The 12,677-nt window shown below is 38.0% G+C and overlaps 2 protein-coding genes across 2 annotated transcripts in view; both read left to right on the forward strand.

The window, feature by feature from the left end:
- Positions 1 to 1,944: 1,944 nt before the first annotated feature.
- Positions 1,945 to 10,980, forward strand: KIAA1586 (KIAA1586 ortholog). The gene is given in 8 exon segments (XM_078369471.1): positions 1,945 to 2,196; positions 2,711 to 2,794; positions 6,121 to 6,201; positions 8,724 to 8,742; positions 8,745 to 9,028; positions 9,030 to 10,578; positions 10,581 to 10,604; positions 10,607 to 10,980. Coding segments are annotated over 8 exon segments (2,379 nt in total). The 5' UTR covers positions 1,945 to 2,175; the 3' UTR covers positions 10,924 to 10,980.
- ZNF451 (zinc finger protein 451) overlaps positions 8,786 to 12,677 on the forward strand; it is a 120,794-nt gene continuing 116,902 nt past the window's right edge. Inside the window, exons 1-2 of the mRNA XM_078369468.1 lie at positions 8,786 to 9,005; positions 11,713 to 11,832. The gene's annotated coding sequence lies outside the window, so the exon portion shown is untranslated. The remainder of the gene's footprint in view (positions 9,006 to 11,712; positions 11,833 to 12,677) is intronic.

The raw sequence follows: 12,677 nt of genomic DNA on the forward strand, positions 1-12,677 counted from the left end.
ACCAGGTGAGGTAAAATTATATAATGGCCCACCATAGTCTTTAACTCTGGGAAAAAACCCAATCATCAGTATATATAAATATGTGTGTGTGTATACTTAGCCATAAAAAGGAGCAAAATAAGGCCATTCACAGCAACCTGGATGGAACTGGAGACTATTATTCTAAGTGATGTAACTCAGGAATGGAAAACCAAATATCATATGTTCTCACTCATAAGTGGAAGCTAAGCTATGAGGACACAAAGGCATAAGAATGATACATAGGACGTTGGGGACTCAGGGGAAGGGGTGGGAAAGGGTGAGGGATTAAAGCTGTTGGGTACATTGTACACTGCTTGGGTTATGGGTGCACCAAAATCTCAGAAACCCCCACTAAAGAACTTATGCATGTAACCAAACACCACCTGCTTCCTAAAAACCTACTAAAATAAAAAATAAAGTTGTATAAAAAAGAAAAAAAAATGCTCATACTACCCAAAACAATCTACAGATTCAATCCAATCCCCATAAATATTCCAGTGACATTCTTCACAGAAATAGTGTCGTAACCGAGCGAGTTAGAAGGAACGCGCCACACTCTGAGTTCCAAATTAAGAGTCCTTTATTAGCCAGTGACTGAGAGATGGCTAACACTCAAAATTCTCTCAGCACCGAGGAAAGGGCCTGATTATCTTTTATACCTTGATTTAGGTAGGGGAGGGGAGTAACTAGCTGAAGCAGAATTTTACAGAAACAGAAAAGCAGGTTAGAGGAAGGGGCTTCCAGCCCAGGTGATCCAAGAAGTGGGGGGCAATCAGGCTTCTTCTACACAATGATCAAAGGGAAACTTTTTTCTTATAATAACAGGGAGGAGGTATGCCAAGCAGGATGCGGTTACAATGGTTACAAGTGTTAGGAACAGTAGGCTTCAATGCTTCTAAGTGCAGCATGACCCAGTTATGCACCCAAAGGAGCTGTAGTAAGGAGGGGGAAGCCACGTTGGAGTTTACAGGTAAAATGGAGTCCGTTATGCTAGCCCAGGGTAGGTTATTACAATAGAAGAAACAATTCTAAAATTTATGTGGAACCACAAAAGACCAATAATAATAATAGCAAAAGCTAACCTAAGCAAAAATAACAAAACTGGAGGAATCACATTACCTGACTTCAAATTCTACTACAGAGCTATAGTAACCAAAACAGCATCGTACTGGTATAAAAACAGATACATAGACCAATGGAACAGAATACAGTACCCAGAAATAAATCCACACACATAGTGCACAGCTACACATAGGGAGGGGTTTCTGAGCACAACATTCTGTATGTGTTAACCTTGTAGTTTTGAAGTTAACAAGAACTTTGGCTCGCTGTGCAGTCCATATGTGATGCTGAACCCTTTACACACAGCCATATACAGTTTTGAACCTATCAAAACACTGCTTCACTTAAATTTTACCAATTCTACCATTCCTTAAAATCTTAGTCTGTGTTTTCCTTTGTGTAGTTAGATGCCTCATAGCTCCTCTGCAGTATAATTTTGTGCACTGTAGGTCAGGGTCAAAACCATAAAGGTGATTTTCTGGGACTACAGATTTGTCAATAACAGGTGGTCCTAGTCTGATGTAAAAAAAGAAAACCTTTAAAAGAATGTTCTCTGTTCAAATTTGCCTTCATAAACTTCATGTTTAAAATCATATGTGTATATATATTAAAATAAAAGTTTGAGCCACGAGTTTGGTAGGGCATTTTCTGAGCAAATCACACAATTTTTTAAAATCACCATTGATTTATTACATAGACTAATATTTGGCTGTGAAAAAGGTAAGAGAAAGAACTCTGCTATTTCATTTTAGAGCAACAGCGAAGAGAGACCCCTGCACTGTAGCTCAGAGTCCTTTTCCATTCTTCATTTAGCGCGTGGCGGTCCCGCGGAGGATCGGGACTACTATCCCAGCATCCTGCGCGGCGCGGGGAAGGAAGCCCGGGAATGGGAGAAAGAGGCTCTGGGGGATAGCGGGCCAGGGAGGGCCGTTGCTCCTATGAAGCTGTTTTCTCTTTACGCGGTGGCGTCGGCGCTCACTCAGGGTCAGGTCCGGGTAGCGCGAGGCGGTGCAGGGCGTGAACGGGAGTCGTGGCTGCAGCGGCGGCAGGGACAGCGGCAGCGGTGGTGCTGTCAGCGCGGCCGTCGGAGAAATGGGAGATCCGGGGTCGGAGGTGAGTAGTCGAGTGAGGGCCCTGGCGTTCTCAGAGGTGAACCGCTAAGGGTTTGTGTTCTCTGCGGTCTGAGGCCTGGTGCTCCGCCGCAGCCTCGGGGCGATACCTCTTCAGCGTCTTGGGCCGAGCCCTGCTCTGGGGCCTGGTGCATGTCTGAACGAGGAACCCGCAGCAACAATGGCCGCCCGGCCCCCCGCACGGGCCCCGGCGTTCGTTGAGCGACGTTTTAAGGCAGGATTGCCCTGCGGTAGTGAGCTTGCGTTCCTCCTCCTGGAGTTGATAAGGGGAATTCTGAGAGGCTGGTAACGCGTTTTCGGCGTTCGGTCCCTGCAGCTCCGCACACGCTGTGGCCAGAGCCGACTCCGAGTTCTGCTCCTACCGGGGTTTGCATGAAATTGTGCTCAGGAAAATTCGTTTTCCTCGAGAGCTCTTTGTTTTTAATTGTTCCTTTCGGAAAAGCTCTCTTCTAATTATGTGGCTGAATAGATAAGCGTGTTTTGGCTTGTTTTTATAGATAATAGAATCTGCCCCTCCAGCTGGCCCTGAGGCATCTGAGTCAAAAACGGATGAAACTGAGGACGACATTCAGTTTGTCAGTGTAAGTAGCAACTGATGATTGGGTTTTTCCCAGAGTTAAAGACTATGGTGGGCCATCATGTAAGTTTACCTCACCTGGTCATTTAACTAATGTTTGAGTGTCTAATACATACTAGACACTATGGAGCATGGCACAGGATTGGGAAATTTACCAAAAGAGGTATCTGAGCCACCCCCGCAGCCATCACAAAGAGCATGGCCTAAAGAACGTGCTGTACACTTAATCTCGCCCCTGCCTTTCATGTAGATTTAAGATAAAATGCTGGCCTCTAAGACGCTGTTTTGAAATGAAGCAAGAGTAACTTCTAAAGGCGACATGGAGGAAGGAGCTGCTAATGATGAGCAAAAACAGAGAGAACAGGAATGGTTGCCAGAGTCCAGAGTCTTAGCGTTATGATGCTGCTAACATGAAGGCAAATAGCTTGAAGATCTCACTGAGCTCTGAGATCATCATGTTACAGCATAGTACGATTGATGCTCATAAGGCAGAATCCTGCATCACTGGGAACATGCTTTATTTTTCTGAGTTTCTTCCCTTTGGGACAGTAGTTTTTAAGCCTTAGTAAATGTAACCAGGCAGATTCCTGGACCCCACTGCAGACCTACCGAATCAGAGTTTCAAGGTGTGGCCTAGGAATCTTCATTTTCGGACAAATGCAGGGACAGACGGATTTCTGAGCACACTTGTAAAGCATTGGTTTCTGAAGCAGAAGGGAGTGTTTTGTGATATATTTTGGGGTGATTTTCATGCATAATGATTGGAGTTTTAGAAAAGCGTAAAGTGGTATCTCAGCTCGCTAGGCAGAAAATGCTTCTGTCCTAAACTCCTCTTTTGGAATGCGGTAGTTAGTTACAGTTTGGTATTCAAGCTGTAGGATTTTTCTTTAATGGTGTCTAATGTTTTTGTGTTTCTTGGTTTTTGTAGGTTTAGGATGACTTTGTTAGTTACTTGTTTTTTAAATTAAAATTTCCTCCCTAAACATTGTCTGGTTAACAAAGTTGTTTTTCTTGTTTTGTGTAGAATTTCTTTACATTGTCACTTTCTGGATATTCTTCCCCATTAATAGTGTGTGTATATTTTGTTCCTGGCATTTGGAACCTTTATAAATATTGATGGTACCAGGGGAGGTTGTATGCTGACTCTGCCTGCACTGTTGTGATGAGTAAGCAACATAACTCAAAATCGAAGAGCAATGTCTGTTTTTGTAACAAGAAACATTTGGGAAGAGAATTTCATGGGTCTTTAGGAAAAATAATTTTGGTTTCTCTTAACTGGTATAAAAACAGGAATGATTGGGATGATCTTGAGTTTTTTGTGCAACTGTATGTAGAAGTGACATATGTCTGATTCATGATGCATGTGCCATTGAGCAATATAGAAGGGATCTACAAAATTAAGTTTGGAAAAGTAAATCAGTATAGGTTTCTGTAATATCCTGAGGAATAAATCATTATATTTTAAGTTCTGTGTTAATATATAGGCTTGTGTTTAGCTGAGGTTTAAAACTGTTACTTTAAATTGTATTTTAAATGTAGAGATCTTTCTACATCAGTTCATACAATGTTTTGTATATCCAGTGTGATAGAACCCTTTAACCCTGTTCAAAGTAGAGGATCGAAGGTTTGACAGCTTTTATATGGAGAAGTGAATTACATGCTGACAGTGTAATTGCAGTACAAGAAAGAATGTAGTAAAACATCCCTGTTGCATTTCAATGATGCCACATAAAAGACAATGATAACAATTCTACTTTAACATACATTCAGAGACAATTTTCCTTTGTAACCCCAACCTGTACTGGGCTCTACCAGGATATGCTTATTTCTCTTTGTTTTTTATAGTACCATCCAATAAAAAATGCAATGCTGCTGGGTATAGGTCTCTGTCAGTTCTTCAGATTTTTTTTTAAAAAGTTTGTTACTTCTTAATATATTCTGGTTTGGATTCCTTAGCCTTTTCATATGAATCTTGATTATCCTGCCTTCATTCTGCATGTGGCACAGAATCCTCTTTGTGTTTCATCACATACCTAGCCTCCAAAATAAACAATACGCTGAAAGAAAGCAATGAAAAAAGATTTGGGAGTACAAAAAGAGCTCTTATCTTGATGTAAATTCTATTAAAATACAGTACACATACAGAGAAATTTACTTTCTCTTTGCCATGACTCTGTTTTTGTACCACATTACTATTTGTCTAGATTGATTGTCTTGTTTGCATTTTCCCACATACTCTCATATGTTGTTAACCTTGAAACAGCTGTAATAATGTTCCCATCTTGATGTTATTTATTGATTCCTTGACCTATAGAATGAAATCTAGGCTTTTGACTAGGGCATTTATGGCCTGATCTATGATGAGGGTAGTGTGTGTGTAAGAAAGGATGAAGAAGATTCAGAGTTTGATGTCTGGCTGTATAGTGATATAGAGGATAAAGCATGGTTATCAAAGAACTCCATTGTTTTGAACTCAGATATCTAAGAGATCACTGATAACCATTTCAGTTAAACAAAAATTGTACAATGAAATCTGTATCTTTTCTTTTTTTGTGTGAGGTAGGGCCAGTGGGTGAGTTTTTCACTATGTTGCCCAGGCTGGACTTGAACTCCTGGGCTCAAGTGATCCTCCTGCCTTAGCCTCCTGAGCAGCTGAGGCTGGCACTGTGCCTAGCTGAAACCTATTATCTTTTTAATACAATGTCTGTGCTATTTCCCATTTTGAAAGGAATCTACATGGTTTTATTCCTCTATATAGATTTAGGCTCTTTGGGTTTTGTCATTATTGCATATTCTTTTTTTTTTTTTTTTTTTTTTTTACTTTTTACTAGCAAGAATATTATTACATATTCATGTACTCTGAATCTTTTCCCATGCCTCTTTTTTTTTCTTTTTTGAGACAGTCTTGCTTTTTCATCTATGCTGGAATGGGATGTCATAATTATAGCTCGCTGTGGTCCCAACTTCCTGGGTTTAAGTGATCCTCTCACTTCAGCCTCCCAAGTAGCTGGGATTACAGGTGTGAGCCATTGCACCCATGTAATTTTTTTTTTTTTTTTAGAGTCGGGGTCTCATTATGTTGCCCAGGCTGGTCTTGAACTTCTGGGCTCAAGTGATCCTCCTGCCTTGGCCTCCAATGTGCTAGGATTAAGGTGTGAGCCACTGCTCCCAGCCCCATGCCGCTTTTGGTTCTAATTATTCTGTGCCACTTGCAAGATTTTCTCAGGAATCTTTGCCAATTCCAACTAAAAAAATCTCCCACTGATTGTTAATATAATTTTACTTTAAACGATTGTTCATGACTTGTAAATTTACCCACTTCCTTTTTAGGAAGGACTGTCGAGACCCGTTCTTGAATACATTGATCTGGCCTGTGGTGATGATGAAAAGCCTACCACCTATCATAGTGATGTAAGAACATTATATTTCTATTTTTTCAGTTTTCTTATTAAGTGCAATAATGTGTTGGAGGTGGCTTGAACTGGATCATAAGAACTGGCCAGGTGCCGTGGCTTACGCCTGTAATCCCAGCACTTTGGGAGGCTAAGGCAGTTGGATCACCGGAGGTCAGGAGTTTGAGACCAGCTTGGCCAACGTGGCAAAACCCCGTCTTTATTAAAAGTACAAAAAATTAGCCATGCGTGGTGGCATGTGCCTATAATCCCAGCTACTTGGGAGGCTGAGGCAGGAGAATTGCTTGAACCTGGGAGGTGGAGGTTACAGTGAGCCAAGATCATGCCATTGCACTCCAGCCTAAGCAACAGAGCAAGACTTCATCTCACAAAAAAAAAAAAAGGCTAAAAACCAACACTAATTGTTAAACTTTGAGGAATTTTGTGAGCTGATTATAAACATAGCAGTTATTAAAAATTAAAGTATATAAACACACAAGTACATAAATGATCATTATATTTAAGGTAATACTTAATAGTATTATTTCCTACTATCTGTGCACTTGAGGTTATTTGCATCTGCTGGTAGAAATACTATTAATACATACTAGTGTGCTGCTGCAGCGTGATGATAGAACATACCCTGCCCGGCACGGTGGCTCACGCCTGTAATCCCAGCACTTTGGGAGGCCGAGGCCGGTGGATCACGAGGTCAAGAGATGGAGACCATCCTGGTCAACATGGTAAAACTCCGTCTCTACTAAAAATACAAAAAAAATTATCTGGGCATGGTGGCGTGTGCCTGTAATCCCAGCTACTCAGGAGGCTGAGGCAGGAGAATTGCCTGAACCCAGGAGGCGGAGGTTGCGGTGAGCCGAGATCACGCCATTGCACTCCAGCCTGGGTAACAAGAGCGAAACTCCGTCTCAAAAAAAAAGAACATACCCCATCAAGATCAATAAAATACGAACCAGAGTTTATTTTATTATTTGTTGATTAAACTTGAAGTGAAGGATAAAATCTTAATGCAGATTAAATTTCAATGTATGATGTGTCTCTGCTAGACTATATAAAATACAAAAAATTGAGGAAGTTGGTTTGCAGTATTCCAAAACTCGGTCAGGCAAGGTGGTTCGTACCTGTAATCCCCTCACTTCAGGAGGCCAAGGCTGGTGGATCACTTGAGGTCAGGAGTTCGAGTCCAGCTTGCCCAATATAGTGAAACCCTATCTTTTCCAAAGATACAAAAATTAACTGGGTGTGGTGGTGCATTCCTGTAGTCCCAACTACTTGAGAGGCTGAGGCAGGAGAATCACTTGAACCTGGGAGGCAGAGATTGCAGTGGGCCAAGATTGCACCGCTGCACTATAGCCTGGGCAACAGAGTGAGACTCTGTCTCAAAAAAAAAAAATTCGAAACTCTTTATTAGTTCAGAAAGATGTTGATGTTATTGATGAATGAGTGAAACTCTAATATATGCCTGTATTGTTTCACTTTCATCTTATTCATTAATGTAATTGAAGATATTATCCAAATTTTATATTGCTACTTCAGTCAGCCCTTCACATCCTGTGGGTTCCATATCTGTGGATACAGCCAACTGCAGATGGCAAATATTTTTTAAATAATAAGTACAATAATAAAAAATAATGTACATTAACAAACTACACATTACAAAAACTATTTTATGGCATTTACATTATATTAGGTATTAAAAATAATCTAGAAATGACTTAAAGTATATAGGAGCATATTCATAGGTTGAGTGCAAATACCTTATTTTATACAAGGGACTTGAGCATGGGAGGATTTTGGTATGAAGAGGTGCAGATAATATACTCATTTGCAGATCTCATGACCAACGTTTTTGCTGAATTGAATGATAATTCATAGTCAGATTTTGTGAAACTATTGGCTGTAGAATTTTAAAAACTGATAGTGGGTTTTTTAAGAAATAGCAAGTCATATATATATAAAAATATGTATATATATATATACATTTAAAATATGTATGTTTATATATACATATTTAAAATAAATATAAATATATATGTATATATAAAATATACATATTTATATATTTATTTATATAAATAATTTTTTTTTTTCTTGAGATGGAGTCTCGCTGTGTCTCCCAGGCTGGAGTGCAGTGGTGTGATCTCAGCTCCTGCAGCCTCCACCTCCTGATATTGAAGTGATTCTGCTGCCTCAGCCTCCTGAGTAGCTGGGACTACAGGTACATGCCACCACACCTGGCGAATTTTTGTATTTTTAGTAGAGATGGGGTTGGCCAGGCTGGTCTTGAACTCCTCACCTCATGATCTGCCCACCTCAGCCTTCCAAAGTGCTGGGATTATATGCGTGAGCCACCACACCCACCCACATCATATTGATGTTATAGATACAAGCTGAAAATCAGGTTAAATATTTAAGTTTAAAATGTATTTCCAAAATTAGATAAAGATTCATTAAGTTAACTTTTTACATTGACCCTTAAAATGTTATGAATTTTACTTACATATATATGAAATTATTTTTCAGATTCTGTTTCCTAAAATGCCAAACGACAGGGTGATTTTTTGCATTTTTTAAAAGTGAAGAAGGTGAAAACAGACACAGAAAATAATGAAGTGGGGAAAAATCATTGCGGATTGTCTAAGGCAAAGGAACTACATTTCCAGTATATTGAACAGCCATTCATTGAAGAAAAACCATCATGTTCATCAAAGGAAGAAATAGATAATCTTGTGCTTCCAGATTGTTGGAATGAAAAACAAGCATTTATGTTTACAGAACAGTACAAATGGCTTGAAATAAAAGAAGGTAAATTAGGATGTAAAGATTGTTTCAACAGTTCGGCATTTAGGATCAAAAGCAGAAAAGCATATTCATGTGTCCAAGGAATGGATTGCATATTTAGTAACCCCTAATGGCAGTAATAAAACTACTAGACAAGCTTCTCTGCAAAAAAAAATTAGGGAACATGATGTTTCTAAAGCTCATGGTAAAATTCAGGATTTGTTAAAGGAATCAGCTAATGATTCAATTTCCAATTTCGTACATAAACAAAATAATAAAAACATTGATGCTACTGTAAAAGTTTTCAATACTGTTTACAGTTTAGTAAAACATAATAGACCTTTATCTGATATTGAGGGAGCAATGGAATTACAGGAAAAAAATGCAGAGGTAAATTGTTTAAATACATGTTACAGTGCAACAAGAATAGCAGAACATATTGCAAAAGAAATGAAAATGAAGATATTTAAGAATATTATCGAAGAGAATGCCAAAATCTGTATCATAATTGATGAGACATCTACAGTTTCAAAGAAAAGCACCCTAGTGATTTATCTCCAGTGCACAATTCAGTCAGCTTCTGCACCTGCTATGTTATTTGTTGCTTTAAAAGAATTGGTGTCAACTACAGCAGAGTATATTTTCAATACATTAGTGACTACTTTAAATGATTGTGGTTTTACAAATGATTATTTGAAAGCAAATCTAATTGCATTTTGTTCTGATGGTGCTAATACAATTCTGGGAAGAAAGTCTGGAGTAACTACAAAATTGTTAGAAATTTTTCCTGAAATCATCATTTGGAACTGTTTAAATCATCGATTGCAATTCTCACTTGATGATTCTATATCTGAAATAAAACAAATTAATCATTTAAAAATATTTCTTGATAAAATTTATTCTATTTATCATCAACCTAATAAAAATCAAACCAAGCTTCTAGGAACTGTAGCTAAAGAACTTGAAACTGAAATTATTAAAATTGGTCTGGTTATGGGACCAAAATGGGCAGCATGTAGTTTACAAGCTGCTACTGCTGTATGGCATGCGTATCCTGTATTATACATGCATTTTTCTCATTCTTACTCTGGTTTGGCAAAGAGATTAGCTAACGTTAATTTCTTACAAGACCTTGGTTTAATGATTGACATCCTTGAAGAATTTTCAGTACTTTCTACTGCATTACAGTCAAGATCAACTAATATTCAGAAAGCACAAAAATTGATCAAATGTACCATAAGAGCTTTGGAAAACTTAAAAATTCATACTGGAAAGTATGAATCTCAAATTGAAGCTTTAATCAAGTCAAATAAGTTTAAAGATATTCCATTTAATAAAAACAATAAATGTAATGCTCTTCCTAGGAATATCTTACTAGACAATATAATTCAGCACATGAATCTATGCCTTTTATCTGAGCAAAACCATGATGAAAGTATTTTTAATTACCTTGATTTGCTAGAACCTTCTACATGGCCTTATGAAGAAATAACTTCACCATGGATAGCTGGTGCAAAAAAATTATTTCATTTGTGTGAAATTTTAAAATATGAAGTTGATTTGAATGATTTTCGGGAATTTGTAAACGACGATACAAAATCAATGTTTCAATTCCTACAACTATACAAAAGCTAGAAAGAGCACCATTGCAATCAATAGTGCTGAAACTGAAAGAGGTTTCAATTTAATGAACATAATTTGTACAAGGGTGAGAAGTAGTTTAACAAGAGATCATGTATCAGATTTAATGACAATAAATTTATTGGGGAAGGAATTAGCAGATTGGGATGCAACACCATTTGTAAAATCTTGGTCAAATTGCAACCACAGGTTGGCTACAGATACAAGAGTTCGGCAAAAGGCAACAAAAGTCTTCCGTGAGAATCAATTGGCTATATGGAACTTACAATATAATATTTTATGTGTTTTTTATCATCTGTAAATTATGTACTATACATCCTTTATATATATATAAAGGGTTTTTTTGTTGTTTTGGAAAGCCAGTTAAACTTTTATCAGCATGTTGCTGTTTAAAAGCGTTTAACAAGATAACCTCGAAGATTGGTTTTAGGAGCTATAGTTTTTTAGAGATTGGCCCATGTTTGCTAGAGTGGGTCATAATACATATTCCATGAAGTTCTGTGCAGAACAAACACCATTTATAATTTTGTACTGTTTTACTTTAAGTAAGGATGCAAAAAAAATAACAGGATTCAGATAAGTTCTAAGTCCTGGAGGTTACATCAAATAAAAGAGAAATGGAATCAAAACTGTACGCCTTTTGGCTCTTTTCTCATTTCCATATCTGTGCTATCTAGTATGGTAATTACTAGCCACATGTGGCTAATCAGCTCAGTAGGACTAAAAGTAAAATTTAATTTACTTAATTTTAATTAAATATAAAAACTGAAAATGTAAAATTTTTTTTTGCTTAGCTTTGCTGTTTTTCAGAAATACATTTTACTCTGTTACCTTGCATAAGGTTTGGTTGTTGTAGTGTGCCTGTCAAACTTGTGTGTCATATCCAATACTGAATATAAACTTACTGCTGATAGATATTATACCTCTGTCAGCAGATGGATTCAGTGCAAATTATTTTTTCTATGAATTGATGTAACATCATGTTTATCTGAATATTTTATGCAGACAACAGGAATTACAGTGATTCCTGTGTAAATTGTAACTGGCAATTGAAATACTTATTTTAATCATGATTAAATTATTTTTCTAGTTTATACATGAATATGAGCAAATTTTTAAATTTAAAATGAAGGCATACTGAAAAAGAATCAAGTGGAGATGCAGAACCTAGTACAACAACTGGAACAGTAAACAAACAGACTCAAAGAAGGTATGTTGTGGATTTGACAATGGCAATTGCAGTTTGCTGTGGCAGAGCAAAACAAGCTGTTATTTAAGAAACAATTGAAGGAGGAAAATTGAGACTTCAGCAGGAGCAAAATGAATTTAGGTAAATTACATTTCTTATGCCAAAAATAATCATGAAATTTAGTCACCTGAAATTAGAGTTAATAAAAAATTTTAAAAACAATTTTAGAAGAAACTAAGGTTATAAGTTTGGCCAGATAAAAAATATCTGAGATTCATACATGAAAGAATTAGGTTTTTTTGAGTGGGTGGGAGAGGGGAGGGTCTTCCTCTGTCACCCAGATTGGACTGTAGTCACTTGCTGCAGCCTCTTTCTCTTGGGTCAAGCAGTCCTCCCACCTCAGCCTCCTGAGTAGCTGGGAATACAGGTACATGCCACCACACCCAGCTAGTTTTTGTACAGACGGGGTTTTGCTGTGTTGCCCAGGTTGGTACTGAACTCCTGGGCTCAAGCAGTCCTCCTGCCTTGGCCTCCCAAAGTGCTGGGATGGTAGGCATGGGCCACCATGACTGACTGAGAACTAGTTTTAAATGTATAAATGTGAAATAAATTATTTTGGTTGAGGAAATTGTTAGAAAATTATGAGTACCAGCCTAAATAAGATGTTTATTAAAATGTACAGGGTCTTGGCCAGGCGGAGTGGCTCATGTTCATAATCCCAGCACTTTGGGAGGCTGAGGTGGGTGGATCAGGAGGTCAGGAGATCGAGACCATCCTGGCCAACATGGTGAAACACCATTTCTACTAAGATACAAGAAAATTAGCTGGGCGTGGAGGCACACGCCTGTAGTCCCTGCTGCTCGGGA

The sequence above is a fragment of the Callithrix jacchus genome, chromosome 4 (assembly GCF_049354715.1).
Source record: "Callithrix jacchus isolate 240 chromosome 4, calJac240_pri, whole genome shotgun sequence".
NCBI lineage: Eukaryota > Metazoa > Chordata > Mammalia > Primates > Cebidae > Callithrix > Callithrix jacchus.